This window comes from Odocoileus virginianus, chromosome 27 (genome assembly GCF_023699985.2).
Source record: "Odocoileus virginianus isolate 20LAN1187 ecotype Illinois chromosome 27, Ovbor_1.2, whole genome shotgun sequence".
In the NCBI taxonomy this organism is placed as follows: Eukaryota; Metazoa; Chordata; class Mammalia; order Artiodactyla; family Cervidae; genus Odocoileus; species Odocoileus virginianus.
In genome coordinates, this window is record NC_069700.1 from 4876711 (window position 1) to 4898370 (window position 21660).

Below are 21660 nucleotides of genomic sequence, written 5' to 3' on the forward strand. Positions count from 1 at the left end.
CTCTGGACTGCCAAGGAATCCTTAGCATTCATTTTTATTCAGTATTTCCAAAATATACAGTTTTTATTATCCTGAAATAGTGATTTTTTTGTTTTGTTTACGATATATTGCTTAGTCTTAAAAAAAATAGATCAAGTGGGGTCACTGAGGAAAAAATAATCATAGAATTTTGGCATCTGATCCTTTGGCTCTCAAACTTTAGTCTCAAGAACTATTAGAAATCAAATGATTAAATTCCACCTGGAACTAACTGACTTCTTGGAGTAAGGGACCTGCAACCTACATTTTAACAACCCCTGCATGTAATGAGAGGTTGAACAGTAGGTTGCAAACTTTTGACCTAAACTACTCAACCTCAAGTCACAGGCACACTTAGTTTGGCTTTTGGAAACAAATGTTTTAGTAAAGCAATGAGTCAGTTCTTCTTCCAAGGTTAAGCAGTTAGTTTCCACAGGTAAGTTCAATGGTAAGTCCCGTCCTAAAATGTTAACTTGTTGTTCAGTAACTCAGTCATGTCTGGCCCTTTGTGACCCCATGGACTACAGCACACCAGGCTTCCCTGTCCTTCACTGTCTCCAGGAGTTTGCTCAGACTCATGTCCACTGAGTCAGTGATACCATCCAACCATCTCATTCCCTGTTGCCCTCTTCTCCTCCTGTCCTCAATCTTTCCAAGCATCAGGGTCTTTTCTAATGAGTCGGCTCTTTGCATCAGGTAGCCAAAGTATTGAAATTTCAGCCTTTCATCAATCCTGCCAATGAATGTTTAGGGTTGATTTCCTTCAGGATTGACTGGTTTGATCTCCTTGCAATCCAAAGGACTCTCAATAGTCTTCTCCAACACCACAACTTGAAAACATCAATTCTTTGGTGCTTAGCCTTCTTTACGGTCCAGCTCTGACATCCATACATGACTACTGGAAAAACCACAGCTTTGACTATATGGATATTTGTTGGCAAAGTAATGTTTCTGCTTTTTAATACACTGTCTAGGTTTGTCATAGCTTTCCTTCCAAGGAGCAAGCTGGAGCGTCTTTTAATTTCGTTGACTGGCTATGACTTATTTGGAACAATGGATTTTTTTTTTTTCATTTTCTAAGCCCCTCCCCAGTTTCAGACTCTTTATGGTACCAGTGGATACACTTCTGCTATCAGAAGATTGCCTCCTTCCTCTGCAGGTTTTGACATTTGCCTATGGGGATTTGTGAGGACTGTCTTTTGCAAATATTTGCTTAGCTCCTATAGCATCCAGGAAGTGTCTCCTTGATACCTTTGTGCCATCAAAATGAGATGCAGATCAGTTCAACTCCCACCACCATGATAGGGTTTCGTAGGACTGCCTTCTGGACCTGCCACCGAAGCCTTGAAAGTTCTGCGTGTTAATCTTCCTCCCCGCTTTGAGGCAAGAGTTTGAAATCATGCTTCGGGTTCTGGGAACTAGACAACAAACTCTGCTACTGCTAATTAGAAGAACAGTATAGAAAGTAAAATGATTGGGTCCCCAGAGAAGGTGGATTTTCCCCAGTGAGCTCCCTCGGAGAGCTCTCGGTTCTGGGAGAAATTGTTATTTTAAAGATGTGCTTGGAAAATGTCTTCGTCCTTCTCTTTAGCATCATGATCATCACAGATACGGACTTCCCTGACGGTCTGGGGGGCTAAGACTTTGTGACTCCACTGTGTGGGGCACAGGTTTGATCTCTGGTTGGGGAACTAAGATCCCACATGCCTTGTGGCATGGTTTAAAAAAAAAAAAACTGCATAGATACACAGACAAACAAACAAAAGGCTTCGTTTATAAAACATCTGGCCACTCAGAACAGAATTGCTTAATTGACTGTCCAAAGTGAAATGGACCGTCACTCTTCTCTGCTCTTTCATGAGATACTGTTATTTCTAAGGGAAGAAAATTAATCCTTGTATTTTATAATTAAGGAATGAAGCCCCGAGTCACTTGACCTCCTTCAATAGCAATGCAAACCACACACAGATGACCTCCTGAAGAACAGCCGCCAGTGAGGCCAAGAAACGACAGAATCTCACCTCACTTCCCCAACCTTTTCTGCTGATATGACTGCACCTCCGTGCCACGTCAACAAATATCACCAGACCCAATCCTTTCAGTGCCCATGAGCTGATTTACCATTATGAATTGAGTGTTTTTGCTCAAGCCTCCGTCCCCTCCATTTCTTTCCCAACTCCAGGATAACTGTTAATTGTGAATGGAAAAACAGGTCCCAGAACAATTATGAAAGTATAATGAAGTTTGCATTAGTCCATGCAATTAAACCAAGGAAAGATGCATGAGGAATATGACTAGAATTCAGTACTAATGTGGTATATTTGTAGGTAGGTCTTTCAACAGGCATGTACTGCAGGGGAAGAGAGAAAAAAGCACTATTTGTACAGTAAAATAACATCTCTGAATAGCCAGAAATCGGCCTGAAAGAAGGGGAAAAAAAAAGTCAGAAATGACTCTTCTAGCCTCTGCTGTTCTGACATATAGATTAAAACAGTGGACAAATGTGAGCTTCAACATGTCTTCTTCTAGAGCTGAAAATTGCGCTTTCAAATGCCCAGATGATTTTGGACCCGTTTGACAAGCATTGAACACACGGGTGTGCCAGGCCCTGGTGGAGCTGCTGGCTTGTGAGAGAAACAGGAGGTGAAAGTCCTTGCCCTCCTGCACTCACTCTTTAAACACGACCGGTTCTTTGAGGTCGCAGTTCACTGACTTAAAGGTTTTTATCTGCTGCCCTGCCAAAGAAATTCTACATTTACAACTCTCCCTGGGAAATTTCTGCACATGAGACTTTCTCATTTTGGTGTTCTTGCTAACTCTTGTAATTTCCCCAACTGGAATGCCTTCTCCTTGCTCTGTCTGAATCTCACCATTGGAAGCTCTTGCAAAACATCCCAGCTCCAAGGGAATTGTGTGTTTCTCTTCCCAGTTCCTGTCACATTTATTGGACATCTTCTTGTTTGGAACTGATCCATAGTCTTTCCTGTTTTGTCAGTTGTCTTTCCAGCTGTATGTATTTTAAATCCTAATAAAGATACACTTTCCTACAGGTCAGGGGCCATACCTCATACTTCCTGGATTCCATCACTGTTGCTTAGCGATTCACCTTACATCATGCTAAATTGTACTTCATTTTAAAAGCTGGAAAGGGAGACTTCCCTGGTGGTCTAGTGGTTAAGAGCCCACACTTCCAATGCAAGGACTGGTGTTCGAATCTTGGTTGCGAAACTAAGATCCCACATGCCATGTAGCACAGCCAAAAATTAAAAGAATAAAAATGAAAAATAAATAAAACTAGTTTTAAAAATCTGGAAGGAATCATAGAGAACATCCTTTTTATTTATTTTTAAGTTATTATTATTTTTTTAAATATTTATTTGGCTATGCCAGGTCTTAGCTTCAGCGTGAGGGATCCAGTCACCTGATAAGGGGTTGACCCTGCATTGAGAGAACAGAGTTTTAGGCTCTAGGTCATCAGGGAAGTTCCAAGAACATAATTTTTTAAAAAGAAGCCAGTGGGAGCCTAATCTCACATAATCAGTTAAAGGTAGAAAATTCACCAGTACCGGGTTTCCTTATTTTTCCCCCATTCCCTGTTAGTAATTGTAGGGTTAATGGGTAACCCTTCCTTGAAACACAAGAGAAAGTACATCTCATATGGTTTCCCCCCTCCCCCTGCCAAAAAGTGATTAAAAGTTGTGTTTTTTTAATGTTATGTAAAAATGTTATTTAATCTATCTGGTCAGTTAACGTGGTCAGAGCTTTTGCTTGTCGGAAAAAAAGATACCTGTTGTTCTGTTCCCAATTCTAGTTAGAAGAACATTTACCCATGAGCACTTAGAACTATGGGAAATGTGGACTCCATTCATTCATTCACCTGTTCATTCATTCAACACATTCAACACATATAAATAAATCACCTAAGTAAGGTATAATAATAGAAGTAGACTCGACTCATTTACTGTCTATTAATTCCTTACTGACCTTGGGACTTTAAATCTCTCCCTTATCTTTATTTCTTATTTAAGAAAATCTCAAACAATTTCGGCATCTGATGTCCTGTGAATATCTGCAGGACTAAAGCCTCAACTGTCAGAGCCTCCTGCATTTCCTTCTACTTCTAGAAAATGTAGTTAACTGAGGCATTGCTATCACCCTTGCTTTGCAGCTTAAGACGCTTTACTTTAGTTATGTGTAAACAGACTCAATGGGCTTCCTGGTGGCTCAGAGGGTAAAGTGTCTGCCTGTAACGCAGGAGACCCGGGTTCTATCCCTGGGTTGGGAAGATCCCCTGGAGAAGGCAATGGCACCCCACTCCAGTACTCTTGCCTGGAAAATTCCATGGATGGAGGAGCCTGGTAAGCTACAGCCCATAGGGTTGCAAAGAGTTGGACATGACTGAGCAGCTTCACTGGTTCAAATGGACTCAATGGACAAGAATTTGAGCAAACTCCAGGAGATAACGAAGGACAGGGAAGCCTGACATGCTGTAGTCCATGGGGGTCAGAAAGAGTCCAACATGAATTAGGGGCTGAACAACAGCCACACTATAATACTATTATTATTATTACCGACAAGCGCCTTATGCATTTGTGGGCTGGCTCACACTTTCCACCATGATTTGTTTTGCTCTTGTTCTTCCTCCAGTTGGCACATGTTGCCTGGGAGCTTCTCAACCCAACGTCTTAGGTGGTGCTCGTTGGGCAAAAAGGTGACATCCAGGTTTTCCAGAACAATAACATGCGAGGTCTTTTACGACCTTTTATGACTCAGCCTGGCAGGCAGCAAACTCCAGGCGCTGCTCCCTCCACGCACCTTCTGCAGGTCTCCCAGCCTCAGGCAAGTGCTACCTTGCCTTCTTGCACAGAAAGCCTAGGGGTGCTGAGGTTCTCCTCCCCCACTTTGATTATTTCTTTATTTCACTGAGACTGGGAGTCTTCCATCATTTCACAAAAAAGGATGCCCTCTTCATTTTGGAGCTATGCTCCAGCCAGCTTCAAAATTGGAAAAATTCTTCTTTTTTTTAAAATTGAGCTATAGTTGACTGAAGGTTTCCCTGGTGGCTCAGATGGTTAAGAATTTGCCTGCAATGCAGGAGACACAGGAGATGTGGGTTCGATCTCTGGTTCGGGACGATCCCCTGGAGAAGTAAATGACAACCCACTCCAGTATTCTTGCCTGGAGAATCCATGGACAGGGGAGCCTAGTGGGCTACAGTCCATGGAGTTGGAAAGAGTTGGACACAACTGAGTGACTAACACATACACATAGTCAACTTACAATGTTTCATGTGTATAGCAAAGTGATTCAGTTATCCCTAAACACGTATTTATCTATTCTTTTTCCGATTCTTTTGCATTATAGGTTATTACAAGATATTGAACATAATCCCCTGTGCCGTTGTGTTGTACAGTAGGTCCTTGTTGGTTATCTACATTTTCGTGTGTATATGTTAATCCCAAACTCCTAATCTATCCCCCCCCCCCTTTTCTCCTTTGATAGCCATAAGTTTTCTTTGTCTGTATATTTTTGTTTTGTAAATAAGTTCATTTGTATTCTTTTTTTTATTTCACGTATAAGTGATATCACTTGTAGAAAGATGATTTTCATCTTTCTCTCTCCGACATACTTCATTTAGTTTGATCATCTGGGGGGGGGGGGGCGGTGTGTGTGTGTGTGTGCACGCTCAGTTGTTCAGTTGTGTCCAACTCTTTGCAACCCCGTGAACTGTGGACTGCTAGGCTTCTTTGTCCATGGATATTTTCCAAGCAAGAATACTGAAGCGGGTTGCCATTTCCTACTCTAGGGGGTCTTCCCAGCCTAGGGATCAAACCTCCATTTCTTGTATCTCCTGCAAGGGTGATTCTTTACCACTGTGCCACCTGGGAAACCCCCATGATCATCTCTAGGCCCATCTATGTTGCTGCAAGTGGCATTATTTCATTCTTTCATATGGCTCAGAAATATTCTACTGTATGTATATACACACACCACATCTTCTTTATCCATTCCTCTGTCAATGGACATTTGCGTTGCTTCTATTGTAAACAGTGCTGCAGTGGACATTGGGATGCACGCACCTTTTCAAATCAGAGGTGCTGTCTTTTCTGGGTATCTGCCCAAGAGTGGAATTGCAAGATGCTATGGCAATTCTGCTTTTAGCTCCTTAAGGGACCTGAATGCTGTTCTCTAGAGAGGCGCACCAAGCTACATTCCCATTGTCAGTGTAGGAGGGCTCCCGGAGAAACTCAAATGATGCAGAAAACAATAAAAGCTTCCAAATGGAGGAAAGAACAAGCTTTTCAGGTGGCCCTGGGGAGGGTAAACATGTCTAGCCTGATTAATTTTCTAGTTCGGGAACAGTTGCTGCCAGAGCGAGCCAAAGGTGGGGTTGCTGGGCCTGCACGCGTCTCTCTCCTGCCCTTGCCTGCAGTCACGGGCAGGGAGGCAAGGCTGAGCTGTTCAGTCTCAGCAGCAAAGAAACAAAAAAAACCCCAAAACGCCTGGTGTCTGTGCTGGAAAAGCAGGTCTTATGGCCTCACAGGAAGGAAAGGAAACAGTGGTCTTTCGCTGTTACAAGTGTTTTGGTTTTTTTTTTTTAAACTTCTCCTGTAGGGATTTTTCAATACCCAAGGGCAGACAGGAAAGACAGCTATATTTTCAAAACTCAGACAATGCTGCTTTAAGTAACAGATTGAATACCAAAGAAGTATGCTGAAAGTTCCTAATTGGCTAATGTCTGTATTTCTCAATAGAGTAATGTTATTAACGTCTACCCTCTGAGCCTGTAGAAATCTGAATCCCTTTCTTGCCGGCCAGTTGGAAATAATAATGTAAACAGACTCTTGTGGCCTCATTAAGTCTTGTGTCTGAACACTTTGTCAAACTGCAAATATTTAAAATATTTTAATATTCTTTTAAGACAAAAAGGCTTTGCCAAACTAGGTATTGAAATTACTCTCTGTTGTTTTGAAACAGAATAGATTATGGCCTGATATTTAAAGGTATTATTTGGAGGGAGGAGGGAAGCAGCCTGGGATTCAATTTTCCATTATCTTGAACTATGGAGACACTAAGAATTAGATTAATCTGTTCTGTCCAGCTAAAGGCTCCATCTACTTTTTCCACTTAGCATAAAAATCCAAAGGTGGGTTCCATGCAGAGTTTATTTGTGATAGATCTTAGAGGATGAGGAGAATTTAGTAAGGGAGGGAGAAAAATAATGTATGAGCTGGAAGAATGAAAAATGTGAGCAATAAAAGGTAGAAGGAAAACCTAGCATGGCTCAGGAAGTGATGAGTCATTCAGTTGGAGTACAGAGTGCCTTGAGTCGTGGGGATTAACCTTGCTTTTCCTGCCTCTGCTGAAAGCAAAAAAATCAGCATATTGCTCTATTAACTTTATTGATAGCAAAGTAGAGACTTTTCAAAAGGGAGCAGGGAAGGGGCATTAAAAAACATTTTTTTCTTCATCGGGTGGGGTGGCCATAGTGCATTACTGCTACAGAGTGAAGGCTCAGAGAGTTACTTTCAGATCAAAGGTGACGGGAAATGGGAAGGCAGGCTGTAGTTGCATGGGAAGTCATCATAAAGAACATATGTTGATCTGCATGAAAAAAGAAATGGCCACTCACGCCAGTATTCTTGCCTGGAAAATTCTACAGATGGAGGAGGCTGGTGCACTACAGTCGGAGGGGTTGCAAAGTGTCAGGCACAACTGAGCGACTTTCACTTTCACTTTTCATTATAAAGGTACAAGGCAAACAGGATGGGTGGCGTATGCTCTAAAACCCTGAACTCCCCAACCGTTTGGGGGATAGTTTTTAAGAAAAATTTTGGGATGAGGGCTGCAGGGCGTGTGACTGTTCTTACTGACTGGAAAGCTGAGCGCTGAAGAATTGATGCTTTTGAACTGTGGTGTTGGAGAAGACTCTTGAGAGTCCCTAGGACTGCAAGGAGATCCAACCGGTCCATCCTAAAGGAGATCAGTCCTGGATATTCATTGGAAGGACTGACGCTGAAGCTGAAGCTCCAAATCCTTTGGCCATCTGATGAGAAGGAAGAACTGACTCATTGGAAAAGACCCTGATGCTGGGAAAGATTGAAGGTGGGAGGAGAAGGGGATGACAGAGGATGAGATGGCTGAATGGCATCACCGACTTAATGGAAATGAGTTTGAGCAAGCTCTGGGAAGTGGTGACGGACAGGGAGGCCTGGCGTGCTGCAGTCCATGGGGTCACGAAGAGCGACTGAACTGAACTGAGATGGCAGGACTCTGCTCAATCTGAAGTTACCATCCTCTACCTGGGAGGGGCCCTAGATTCTGCAGATAAAATACACTGTTCCCTGTTTGCCCTGAGGTGGAACCAGGACCCTGCCCCAAGGCTGTACTTCTGTTTCTTGGCTCTTCTCCCCTTTTGTCTGCACGCTGCCCCCTCCCTCCCCCCGCGATTAGCAACTGTTTGAATCTGCCCTTTGGAGGGCAGGGAAGGTCAAGGAGGCTGAAAGTGAAAGTGAAGTCGCTCAGTCCTGTCCGACTCTTTGCGACCCCATGGACTGCCATGGACTGTAGCCTACCAGGCTCCTCAGTCCATAGGATTCTCCAGAAAAGAATACTGGAGTGGGTTGCCATTTCCTTCTCCAGGGGATCTTCCCAACCCAGGGATCGAACCCGGGTCTCCCGCTTGTAGATAGACGCTTTACCGTCTGAGCCACCAGGCAATCCCGAAGAAAGCTTATTTCCTACAAACAAGAAATAGGGGCCAGGGAGAGGCCGTGTCCCGGGGAGGACCCCAGGGGGTCCTGCGCTGTCTCAGCCCTCGGACAAGCAGCACAGGGAGAGAGGGACTGCGCTGATCCGAGTCACAGGACACGGAAGCCTGCACTTTGAGATCCCCTAGGACAGGGACTCCTTTCAGCGCCCGATTTGGAAAAGAGAAGGGCGGGGCCCCCGCGGTACCGTCGAGCCAGTTGGATGAGGCTTTCTTTGGGACCTTGTCGCTGCTTTCCCACCCACCCCACCCGGACGCGGCATATTTGAGGATGGAGGCTACCGGGTACACCCACGATTGTGCTGGGAGGGTCGAGGGACCCTCCCGGTCACGGGAAACAAGCGGGGGTGAGTGTCGCAGCCTGTGGAGTGACTAGCAGGAAATGGCACGCGAAGGGCATCATTTCGACTTTTCACTCTTACTGTACTCATTCCCCGAATGACCACAGCAAGGGGGAGGGGGTCGGAGAGAGAAAAACCTTGCGAAATGGAAGGAAAAAGATATTTGAGAAACTAAAGCTTCAGGCGGCGGGGGGAAAGGAATGACCGGAGTTGTAGTGAAACCGGCAGCTGCGGCGAGCTGGGAAGCCGCTGGGAGGGGAAGAGGCTGGGCTTAAGGCAACCTGCTGCGGGGTGTAGACAAAGGCGACTTGGGAGGCAGAGGCCGGGGCGGGATCAGTCGCTACTATCAGCCTGGGGAGAGCGCCAGCGGCTGGACTCCCGCGTGGAAACCCGGGAAATTCACCAGCCTCCCCTTCAGGGTAGGAATGCCCGGAGTATGCACCAAGCTAAGAACCCAGAGGGAAGAAGTAAGTTTGGGAGAGGACTTAACCGATTTTGACGGTCTTTGAACTCTGAACTCCTCTTGGAGGCATGCCTGCGCCGATGCGTTCCCTCTTCATCGTTTCTGTCTCTTGTGTCATCGTTTTCATCGTGTTTTGCCTGTTCAACTTTGGGGGAGAGCAAGGCTTCCAGAAGCTAAATAACTCAGACACTTGGATGCTGACTCAAGTTTGCACATCCCTTATCAAAGACAAAACACCATTATTCTGGAGAAACAAACTGATGATGTATGGGAAGTCTTCCTGCAAGGCGTCCGTGACCCAAAGCCACTATATCACGGAGCCCTTATCCAAGGAAGAAGCCGAGTTTCCTTTGGCATATATCATGGCCATCCATCACAACTTCGACACCTTTGCAAGGCTCTTCAGGGCTGTTTACATGCCTCAGAACGTCTACTGTGTACATGTGGATGAGAAAGCGACAGTTGAGTTTAAAGACTCAGTGGAGCAATTACTGAGCTGCTTCCCAAATGCTTTTCTGGCTTCCAAGATGGAGCCCGTGGTCTACGGTGGGATTTCCAGGCTCCAGGCTGACCTGAACTGCATCAAAGATCTTGCAGCCTCGGAGGTTCCATGGAAATACGCCCTCAACACCTGTGGGCAAGATTTCCCCCTGAAAACCAACAGGGAAATCGTTCAGTATCTGAAGGGATTTAAAGGGAAAAACATCACCCCCGGGGTGCTGCCCCCAGCTCACGCAATTGGGCGGACTAAGTATGTCCACCGAGAGCACCTAGGCAAGGGGCTCTCCTATGTGGTGAGGACCACAGCCTTGAAGCCGCCTCCTCCCCACAACCTAACCATCTACTTTGGCTCTGCCTATGTGGCCCTGTCCAGAGAGTTTACCAACTTTGTCCTCCACGACCCACGGGCCCTTGACCTGCTCCAGTGGTCCAAAGACACCTTCAGTCCGGATGAACATTACTGGGTGACGCTCAATAGGATTCCAGGTATGTGGGATTCCCTGTTTCACGTGAAGGCAACATTCTGGACTTGAAAGGGCTTTTCGAGCTCCTGCTCCTTTCTGATTAGGAGATAAAAGCTGAAGTATGTAGCTTTCACTTGAATTCTTTCTAAACCCTGAAAGAATGATGTTCTTTAGGTGACAATTCAGTAGTCTAACCAAGCCAAACCAATACCTCTTAGTGGTATTGATCTGCAGTTCGTCGTGTTCTCTTGCATTTATCATCTTATTAAATCTTGGTCGCAGTCAGGATGAATTGCGCCCCATCCCCTCTGGTGTTCTTTCTTTTCCCCAGATTTGTCAGACTTGCTGTAACCCCAGGGCCATTGGCTTGGCCATTCCCCTGCCCATTCCTGGTTTCCCCCTCATCAGCCAGATGTCATCAACTCTGAGAAGCTAAACTGACCATCCCACTCTTTTCCTTCAGAGATTTTCATCATCTTCTGGGATTATTAAATCTACTTATTTACATGGATTTGTTTTTGGCCTTGTCTGCATTAGCTCTGTGAGGTGGGTCATTTTCTATTTTACCTGCTGTATCCTCCGTGCAAAGAACACATAGTAAAATGCTCAATAAAAAGATGAATGAATGAATGAGGCAAAGCATGAGACTTTACTGTGGCACCACAGCTGTTTCCCTAAGACCCAGTGGGCAGAGAAATATTTGGACTCATGCATGTACCACGTCATAGGCATCACATTTTAAAAATATATTTATTTTTAACCTCAGATAAATAATGAGATTCCAGGAGATGCTCTTTCCTTTCTCATCTAAACAGTTCTACCTGTGCTAATGGACCAGATCAATGATTTTTAAAACTATATAAAACATGATTGGATTTCTTCTGAAGGAAACAGCATGCTTTGGACTCACTGAAAAATACAAAATGGATCTCTGATGAACTCGACAGCATTATTATAGCTAGAGAAAAACAATCATTGTTCTGGTTTTTGGGGGGCTGCCAAGTTGGAAACACTGGTAGGTGCTCTTAGACTGCAGGGCAGGGCCTGCTGGGCGATAAACATGCCAGCATTCTCTGGAAAATGCCGTGTTTGGCCTCTGAGTCCCTGGGTGACTGGCTGGGGAACAGGGCTTGCTCCCATCAATGCACACTCTCTGTCCTGACCTCCCTCTGCCTAGGGCCTCCGCCTTTTCACTTTTAACGTGTTGTTTCCATCTTGGGTGGGGAACGTTAGGTACTTAGAGGCTGGTTTTCATGTTTAAATGTTTATTCCCTTTGTGTTTTCACTATCCTCTTGAGATTTATAATGGTTTGATACTAGCCACGTGGTTCCAGAGATATCATACTGAGATGAAGGCAGTTGTCACTTCACAAAAGCCTGAATTGTCGTTTCTTTTCTTTTTTTTTTTTTTTGTCGTTTCTTAAAAAAAGGAAAAGCATGGGTTTGGGTTAGTGTTAAATGTCTGTGTTTGCTTAGCAGAGGGATGGTTAGACTTAGCAATGTCAAATCAACTTAAGAAAATCAAGGAAAAAATAATCTTTCACCGCCCTCCTCCCGCCCCCTTTTTCCACCTTAGTCCCCTTCTCCTTTCCAGCCCTGGTGAAATAAAGGCAGGAGGCTGAGAATGATATACCTGGAAATGATATACCTGGATAGGCTCAGGAGACAAGACCATTTTTGCCATAGGTTCGTGGGGTAGCTCCCTGCCTTCTGCCCTCTCTTGGTGAGTGTATGGTAGTGGTGGTGGTTTACTCACTAAACCGTGTCTAACTCTTGTGACTCCGTGGACAGGAGCCTGCCAGGCTCTTCTGTCCAAGGAATTTTCCACATAAGTCGTCTCTTGGAACCTCCTATCTCCCCAGCTACAAAATAAAAGACCCAATAAGCAAGACCCGTTTTTTTTGTTCCTACATATGCCTTTTTTTTTTTTTTTTTTTTTGCAGAGGGCACATACTCAGAACCACATAAACACATAGCACGCAGCTATTGAGGACTTGTAGAAAGGCCGAGATACTGGTGAGTCTAGACTCCCTCAGTCTTGTTGCCCCTTGGCCTTGGCAAGTGCCTGTCATCACCCCTGTGGGAAACTGGAGGCGAGGGCTTCGCGCTGAGGACCCTCAGTGATCTGATTCTTCAAGGGATGCCTTTCAGAATATGCCACTTCCCAGGCGCTTGCCACCTTCCTCTCTTACATTGCGGGTGGCATCCTGGTTCAGGGAGCTGGCAGGAGGATATCCTGCCCAAAGGTGGGCCCTTCCCGAATCACAGGTGACAAAGAAAATAAGCCGTCAAGTGCTCTGGCCCCGGTGCTGGACCGCCCCTTCTTCAAAGGCGATGCCAGTGCTCCAGTCTCTCCAGTGGTTTTCCACTTGAGCGTTCCCTGTGACTTAGGATCAGGTGCGTGAACCTGGTTCTTTATTAACAGGCACCCTTTGCCCATATCAGCTCTTCCCTTCTCCGTGTCATGTTTTAAGGGGAAAAGTCCTTTGATAAACACAGCATAAACATCTTTCTCCAAGTTCAGATAGTGCTTTTCCTTGCCTCCCTCAAAGTTTCCTTCTCTCTCTGTCTCACATATCCTAAAAGATCTTTTTTTACGTAGTTATTTATTTACCTCCTTGGCTGTGCCAGGTCTTAGAGGGATCTTTAGCTGTGGCTTGCGAACTCTTAGTGGTGGCAAGTTGGATCTAGTTCCCTGACCAGAGATCGAACCTGGGCCCCCTGCATTGAAAGTGCAGAGGCGTCTTAGCCACTGGACCACCGGGGAAGTCCTGCTAAATATCCTAAAGTGTTTGTGTTAGAGAGACCCTGCACAGACATATCGTGCTCCCTGAAACACCCACAAAAGGACTGGGACCATGAACACCACTAGGATCCTGTTTGTGAATGATATCAGAAAACTAAAGGAGAACAGTTTAAAATGAGTGACTCCGTGAAAGTATATTCATTGAGGTAGGACTGAGTCGCATATCCTCACACTGCTTTTTTTTTTTTTTTCTATATTGTCTTTCTATTGAGACAATGAATTCTCTCTTGGTTTCCAACACTTAGGTTTTCTCCAACTCTGTTAGAATGAGAAATGGCGCTGGCCAGGCCAGAGAGAGTCCTTCTTTGGGGGAGGCCAGGAAGAGCGGCTCTCATTCCACCCTGTGTGGCGGTGTACAGATGGATTATCTCGATTTCTACCTTCTGGCCACATTCTCAAAGGAACCCTCCAGGAGCACGAATTTCTCTGACTCATGCTATAGAGCGTGGGGTTTAGGGTGAGCCTGAGGCTCTATCCTGTGCCCCCGGTATGAATTCTGGTTCCTGCTAATGTTTTCGAACTTCTCCAGTCATTGTTATCACTGCTGTCTGTCACCTGAAAAGCCTGTTTTCCCTAGTTTTTCTGGTTATTCCCATAGCATTTTCTTTGGCTTGTCTGCCCCAGGGCAGAGTGCCAGAGACCATTGAGATGTTTTAAGTCTTGTGTGGTTGTTGAGTGTCTTCAGAAGCCACTTCTGGTCGAGTTTTTTCACAGTCCCTTCCACCAGAAGCTCACTTGTCTTCTGGTCCCACTTTACAGTGGATCTAATGAAAACCTAAAGCTAGACTTCCCTAGCGGTCCAGTGGTTAAGACCCTGCCTTACGGTGCAGGAAACGAAGATCCTGCACGCCACAGCTAAGGAACCTGCGTGCCGCAGCCAAAAAAAGGGCTTAAAATAGTTCGAGAAAAAAAGAAAAGGAAAAGGCAAAACTGCTCCATGCTTTGGTTTCGGCTCCGTTTTACCCCCACCCCCTGTTCTTTTGGATTTTTGCTCATCATTCTTCTGACCTTTCTCATGCCATGAGGCCTTTCTTCCATAAGAATGTTTTTATTTGCCTTTTCCTCTTTCCATTTTGTATACTTTTGTTTCTTTTGAGCCCCTTCGTCAAATAGATTACCTCAACCTCAGAAATGACCACATTTCCTCATCTTTCAGTACTAAAAATAACATGTTTCTTACTTTGATTTATTTTGCTTTTTTAACTTTGAGTTTTATTTATACATGGACTTTCTTTGGGTGTGTGTTATGACTCTTCGAGGCGCATGTGACAGAAATGCACCTCGAAGTTGCTTAAACAAACGCACCGGGATTTACCGGATCGTGTCAACAGAACTGAGGTGTCCAAGGAGGGCCTCCAAGTAAAGCTAGACCAAGGCTCGGAACAGTGTATTTGGGATTCTAATACACCAGAGTCCTCTCTCTGTAAGGTGACCAGTTGTCCCTGTGTGCACATGTCTGAGGGAGCATCTTGGGCATGGGCCTTCCATGCTAAAGCCAGGGAAGTCCCAGTGTGGTCTGAGATAGTCACTGTATCTCTGAGTAGACGGTTTTCAGTTTCTCCCTCCCCACATGGTGTCAGAGAGACTCAGAAGTAGCCCCAAGTGTTTGCTTCTCACAGCTGGCCCTCTTGGGAGAAAAGAAAGGTTTTTATTCCTGACAGTCCCAGCAGCAGCATCAGAGTAGCCGTGTAGCACAGATGTTGAAAGCTGGACCCAGGAACCGACCAGCTGCTCTGCCATTTACAAGGCATGTAACTGGACAAGCTACCTAAATGTGGGAGCCTCTGTTCCCCCATCTGTAAAATGGAGGCAATAATGATGTTTACATCAGATCTGTGAGGCTTCAATGAGTTTGGCCAGTGCCCAGCACATATTTAGAGTGTTCATTGTTTTTATTGTTGTTACTGTTATTATTATCATATTCTTCACCTGTAATATAGATATTCATTCAGTAAATTTATTTTATTGAAATATAGTTGGTTTACAATGTTGTATTAGTTTCAGGTATGTAGCAAAGTGATTCACTTATGCATACATACATACATATCCCTTTTCAGATTATTTTCCCTTACAAGTTATTACAAAATTTTGAGTACAGTTTCCTGTGCTACACAGCAGATCCTTGTTGATTATCTGTCTTTTTAGATGTTTATTTGGCTGCCCCAGGCCTTAGTTCTGGCACGTGGGATCTTTAGTTGTGGCACGCAGAATCTAGCTTCCTGACCAGAGATCAAACCCAGGGACCCTGCATGGGCGCACACAGTCTTAGCCCTGGACCACCAGGGGAGCCCCAGTTATCTATTTTATATGTAGTAGTGTGCCTCTGGGCTTCCTTGGTGGCTCAGATGGTAAGGGATTTGCCTGCAATGCAGGAGGCCCAGGTTCAATCCCTGGGTTGGGAAGATCCCTGGAAAAGGGAATGGCAACAACCCTCTCCAGTATTCTTGCCTGGAGAATTCCATGGACAGAGGAGCCTGGTGGACAAGATTGGGCGAAGACTGGAGGGCAGCGTGTCTATGTTAATTCCAAACTCATAATTATCCCTCCCCCCACCCTACTGAGCACTTGGACACTGTGCTGAGTCTGAGATAGAATAGTGAATAAGCATATTCTGGGCTTCCCTCGTGGCTCAGATGGTAAAGAATCTCTCTGCAATGCAGAAAACCTGGGTTCTATCCCTGGGTCAGGAAGATTCCCAGAAGAAGGGAATGACTACCCACTCCAGTGTTCTTGCCTGGAGAATCCCATGGACAGAGGAACTTGGCAGGCTACAGGCCATGGGGTCACAAAAGAGTTGGACACGACTGATAGTCGGACTATCGCCTTCACTTTCAAGTATATAATAGTGAGTAACAGATCAGGCCCCTCCTCTTATGGAATATTCTAGAAGTAGGAGACAGACAATAAAAAGCAGATTGATAAGATAATTAGACACTCTCTAAGTGTGATGAAGGAAACCCAGGAAGGGACCAACCTCTTGGTGAAAGCAGACATGATCTGCAGCTGCAAAGTGAGGAGAGCCATGGGAAGGAGTAGGGGGTTCCCGGCAGGGGGATGAGGGGTTGCCAAGACCCCCAGGTGAGCAAGGGTTCCGTGTGTCCAGGAGCCAGAAAAGCAGCCAGCGTGGGGGCCCGAGGGATCGAGGGTGAGAGCTGGACCTGGCGTGACGTGGGCAAGGCCCTAGTGTGGGGGTCACGGGGGAAAGTTGACCCGGCAGCGCCCATTCATAGGGTTATTAGCAGCAGAGGCAGGGGCCTGGCTCCTGCCAGGGACCCGGTGAATGGTCCGTGAGTGGGGTCTGGCTGTTGGCCTCCTTTCCGAGTCCTGTGCCATCACCCCCTCTCTGCTCATCTCTCTCCGACGATAGTCTAACTTCCTTTTCTAACAACTTCCCCTGATGCCGTTCTCAGCCTTCTTTAATCCATCCTCCAGTGACGGAATGAACTTGATAAAAGCACTGTCGTCCTGTGACCACGTCTCTCTCCTTAGACGCTAGCTGTGGATCCCCGTTACCTAAGCGTGACATCCTGGCCCCTCTGCTGAAAGGGGGCTCATTGCCATGTGGCCTCCATGACCTTCAAACTGCTCAGCCTCCTTGCCTCGAGTCTTGCCGGTCCCCCCGCCCAGAGGCTCTAGAAGGCTCTGCCTCCCTCTCCCTCCTCTGATTGGCGTGTGCTTTTCTTCAAAGATTCAGCTCAGAGTCACATTCTCTAAAGAGCCTTTCCTGATGCTCACTCCGATGGACTCCATCCCCGCCGTATCCCATGTACTCCTGTCGGTCTTGCCGTGCTGTGTCCGTGTTCTGAGAGGGGCCCTGGGAGACTGACCTACAAGGGTAGCACCGGCACCTGCTAATTTCTTTTTCCTTATTCCCTGCACAACGTCTGGCGAATGAGCAATGGAGTCCTGGCTCCTCGGAGTCATTTGTGCAAACTCAACTAGATTCTCTCTCTCTCTCTCTGTCTCACACACATGTACGGGCACACACACAGTGTATGTAAGTTTAAATGGTCATCCCTCCCCTGCCCACCATTCCACACACGTCTGGTGTCCACAGGTGCATTCTGCTTATTCCCATGAGGAGGTCTTGGTTTTCGGGGCTCACCAACCTTAAAGAGACAGTGTGATCTCATGACTCGGCTCCTCAGCTAAAGCCAAGCTCTCCATTCGGTGCTCATAAGTCACTCTCTGGACCCAGATTCAAGGGAGAATGTGCCGTGTTGGAATTATGGACAGACTGTTTCGTCTTAACGGGGCTCCTTCCCAGGGCCTTCCTCCAGAGGAATTCTGCCTACACGCTGTCTTCCCCGTACCTGTTGACTTTGAAACCCAGCCTATCTGCAGTATGAGTACCTTCTCTAAATGTTTGTTGAGTTTATTTATTGGCTAGGAATTTGCAAGGTCAGGGCCCAAATTTAGATCATCCTACTTCTAATTTAGGGTTCTGCCTCCGATCCTCAAGGCATCGTATAGAGTCGTTCTTTTCGAAAAGTTGTTCTTACTCCGAAAAGGCAGGCAGAGATAAAAGTGCCATGAAGGAATGATTGTCTGAAGCCAGCAGTCTTTGGACAATACTTTGTCACCCAGAACTTTGAGCGGTGGCTTCCACCTTAGGAAAAAGTTGCCATGTGTGTTAAAAGGCATTGCTTTTATAACCCCTCTTTGGAAATGTATTTAAGTGGATTCTGCTCTGTTCATATTCATGGTCACTGGCTGCTGAACTGCGACTTGGAGAGTAGTTGATTTAGAGCCACTGGCCTCAGTGAAATGTAGAACTGGGGAGAGTTTAGGTCTCAGGAAACATCCCCCGAGAGTCTTTACCAGGTTTGCTTTTCGGCTCTTGCTATTCCGCCTCCCTTGGTGACCTCATTGGCCTCCAAGCTCAACCCCATTCTGTCCTGATGAATCATAAGTCTCCATTGTGTTCCCCAGGCCCTCTCTGCATTCCTCCCAGGCCTTTGGGTATCTATTCCCGAGGCTCCCACTGGCCCTTGCTCACACCTCCCCATTTCATTGGCCTACTTCCCATAGCCCCCTTCTCCAGAACCTCAGGCACCGCCATCCTCCAAGTCAGCTGACATCTCCTCTTCCAGCGCCTCAGACCTAATCAGCACATTCCATACATTCTGCGTGTGTCCAGTAAACATCACCATTGTGGTTCCATCATTACTGCTCTAACTCCGGCCCGTGGTGCCAACCTGTCAAGTTGATCGTTAGACCTGTCCATGTGGTGTCTCTGGCCCACAAGTCTCCCTCTTCAAATCATTCTAACACTCTTGACATATTTTTCTTCAAAGAATAACTTCTCAATTCCAAAAGCCTCAGTGACTTTCAACAACAGCTTACTGAATTATTCCATCCAATCGTCTCAACGTAGGACGTTGAATGAGGGACATTTGCAAAACCCTGTGGAACGCCACTTCAGTGTCACTGATTAATTAATTGCCAAGGCTGCCTTCCCTGAAAGAGACACTCCAGAAAAACCATGCCTGTATTTCTGCCTTTGCTACTTTTCCTCCTCTTTCCTTGAGTCATTCTCTTCGATTTCTCCTATTTAAATCATGGCCTGAATATGTCTACACTCAAGGCCTTGTCATGTGGGAAGTGTTTGCTGGTTTTTAATCTCAATTTTGTCAAGCTTTGTTGTAACTCCTTTATGTCATTCTGTGATCTTCTTTGCGCTGTAATTGTGAACGTGTATATCATATTGCCCTGACAACTATTATCTCTTTAGGGTCTTTTATATTTTTGGCAGCTCAACATAGCATCCAGTAGACTAAGAATAAATATTTACTGAACTGAATCAAATGGAAATAATGTTTTATATGCCCATCAGCACTGCTGCCAACTCAGCTTCAAATCAACCACCCTCTCTGTCACCACACACACACACACACACACACACACACACGTCTAGATCCCTTTGCCAAATCTTAATGGGTCAGCTTCAGACTGCGTCTTCTAGCATATTCAGGTTTTCTGAGAATTTTCCTGAAGTCCTTCCTCCCCTGGTCAACAGCAAAAGGACTGTTCTCCCTCTCTCTGTTTTTCCAAAGCATCTGGTTCATCTTGGGAAGGCTGCTCAATGCCAAGTTCATCCTGGGGGCAGCACCAGTTCAAGCCAGACTGTGCTCCAATCCGCAGTCCACTATCTGTGAACTTAACCAGTGGGCACCTAACTCTGTACTAAAGAAATGCAAAGGGCAGCCTAATAGCAGAAGACCCTACTTTAAAGACCAGATCTGGGTTTGTACAGGGCTGTTGCTTTGGGCAACAGTGATGGCAGTAACCCATTATCTAATGAAGAAAATGACCCTTCTAAGATTTTTAGTGATTTTTTTCCCCCTGGATCTTGGAGTGAACAAATCTGCAGTCTTAGAAAGCAATATCCAAAGCAGCAGTTATAGGGAATTTCATGTGTGGCATGGAGTGGTTAAAAACAAAAACTAAACCTACACACCAGCAGTTATATTATTTTTCTAACCAACCATTTCTGCTTTTCTTTCATATGCATTACATTTATTTTCATCACTACATCATTATTGATTGACTTTAATCTGTTTAGGTCAAGAATGATATGAAAGAATGCTGATTGAACTTAAGGTAAAGAAAGCAAACATTCTGAGCTTTTTTTTTTTTTTGAGATGAACATGGATCAATACCGTTTAATGCAGACCCAAGGCCTTGCATTTTTTGGAGATAGGGATTACTTCCATTACAGATTCTTTTCAAGTAGATCATATAAATACAATGCATTGTGATGACCCCAATTCAAAAATTACATGCTGCAGCCCATATTAACACTGACAGCTCCTCATAGAGAAAAAGAAAATTAAATTTTCTTGGCCTAACTAACCAGTTCTTAATGTGGTTTCTCAATGCCTGTCTTTCATCCTCTGACCTGAACAGTATGTGACATTCTTTCTTGACATGCTTTAAACAAAGCCATGGGTAGAAGGTTTTTTCAAATGTCACTTCAGTTGTGTCCAAGTCTTTGTGACCCGATGGACTGTAGCCTGCCAGACTCCTCTGTCCATGGGATTTCCCAAGCAAGAATACTGGAGTAGGTCACCATTTCCTCCTCCAGGGGATCTTCCCAACCCAGGAACCGAACCTGACTTTCCTGTGTCTGTTGCATTGGCAGGCAGATTCTTTACCACTAGCACCACCTGGGGACAGGCTCAAATAGTTGTGGCACATGGGCTTACTTGCTCTTAGGCATGTGGAATCTTCTGAGACCCTGCATTGGCAGGCAGATTCTTAGCCACTGTCCCTCCAGGGAAGTCCTAAGTTCCTAAGTGTGTTCTTTCAGGTTCACTCTTATTATGCCTCACTCTGTGCTCAAGCCACAGTGGCCTGAGGATATGTGTGGGAGGTCACAGAGTTTTTCTGCACTATAGTTTGCAAACTTTTGATGGTCTGTGTGGGCCTCTCACCCAGACCAGTGATTTCAACATTTCCTCTCCTTCTATCAGTTCAGTTTTCAGTTGCTCAGTCACGTCCAACTCTGTGACCCCAGGGACTGCAGCACACCAGGCTTCCCTGTCCATCACCACCTCCCGGAACTTACTCAAACTCATGTCCATCGAGTCAGTGATGCCATCCAACCATCTCATCCTCTGTCGTCCCCTTCTCCTCCTGCCTTCAGTCTTTCTCAGCATCAGGGTCTCTTCCAATGAGTCAGTTCTTCACATCAGGTGGCCAAAGTACTGGAGCTTCAGCTTCAGCATCAGCCCTTCCAGTGACTATTCAGGACTGATCTCCTCTAGGATGGACTGGTTGGATCTCCCTTCATACTGATCAGTTGTTGAACATCTTCTGGTTGTTGTATCTTTCAGCAGTGAGGGCTGAGGACCGATGATATCTAGGATAACAAAAACATTTTGGTTTGCCCAGGACTTTCTCACTTTTAGCACTAAAAAAAAAAAAATCCCTTGTCCTGGGAAATTCCTTAGTCCTGGGCAAACTGGACAGCTGGTTACCCTAAGTACTGCCCTTACATATTCCCTCTCATCTTTCTGATGCCCAAGGCATCTTGGGGCTGAGAATTAGTGCCCTAGATATTTATGTTCCACTGATCATTTACTGGGTGGGGGGCAGGGGGAAGAAAGATAACCAAGACTACTCCGTTACATAGGTTACAACACATTTCAGACACGCTGGAGGGTAGTAATCCAAACTACCCCATCAGCCCTGAGAGGGCTAACCAAAGGAGACCAGGGCTGAGCCTGCCCTCCTTATAACAATTTTCCCTTTGTTTTTAAGGAGAAAAAATTGAGTTCAAGGATATCCTTTAA

General features: G+C 45.6%; 2 protein-coding genes across 3 annotated transcripts in view; both read left to right on the forward strand.

Moving 5' to 3' along the window:
- The window catches only part of LOC110135789 (N-acetyllactosaminide beta-1,6-N-acetylglucosaminyl-transferase-like), an 88808-nt gene that overhangs the window by 23048 nt on the left and 44100 nt on the right, over positions 1–21660 (forward strand). The window lies entirely within an intron of this gene.
- Positions 8586–12576, forward strand: LOC110135790 (N-acetyllactosaminide beta-1,6-N-acetylglucosaminyl-transferase-like). The gene is made up of 2 exons (XM_020891089.2): positions 8586–10579; positions 12501–12576. The coding sequence occupies exons 1-2, from the start codon at positions 9661–9663 to the stop codon at positions 12545–12547; spliced, it is 966 nt and encodes a 321-aa protein (XP_020746748.2). The 5' UTR covers positions 8586–9660; the 3' UTR covers positions 12548–12576.

Excerpts from the sequence above, each read along its gene's own strand:
- LOC110135790 (XM_020891089.2), top strand. The coding sequence starts at position 9,661 with ATGCCTGCGCCGATGCGTTCCCTCTTCATCGTTTCTGTCTCTTGTGTC. Across the intron at positions 10,580-12,500 it reads GACGCTCAATAGGATTCCAG|AGGGCACATACTCAGAACCA; the intron begins GTATGTGGGATT and ends TTTTTTTTGCAG.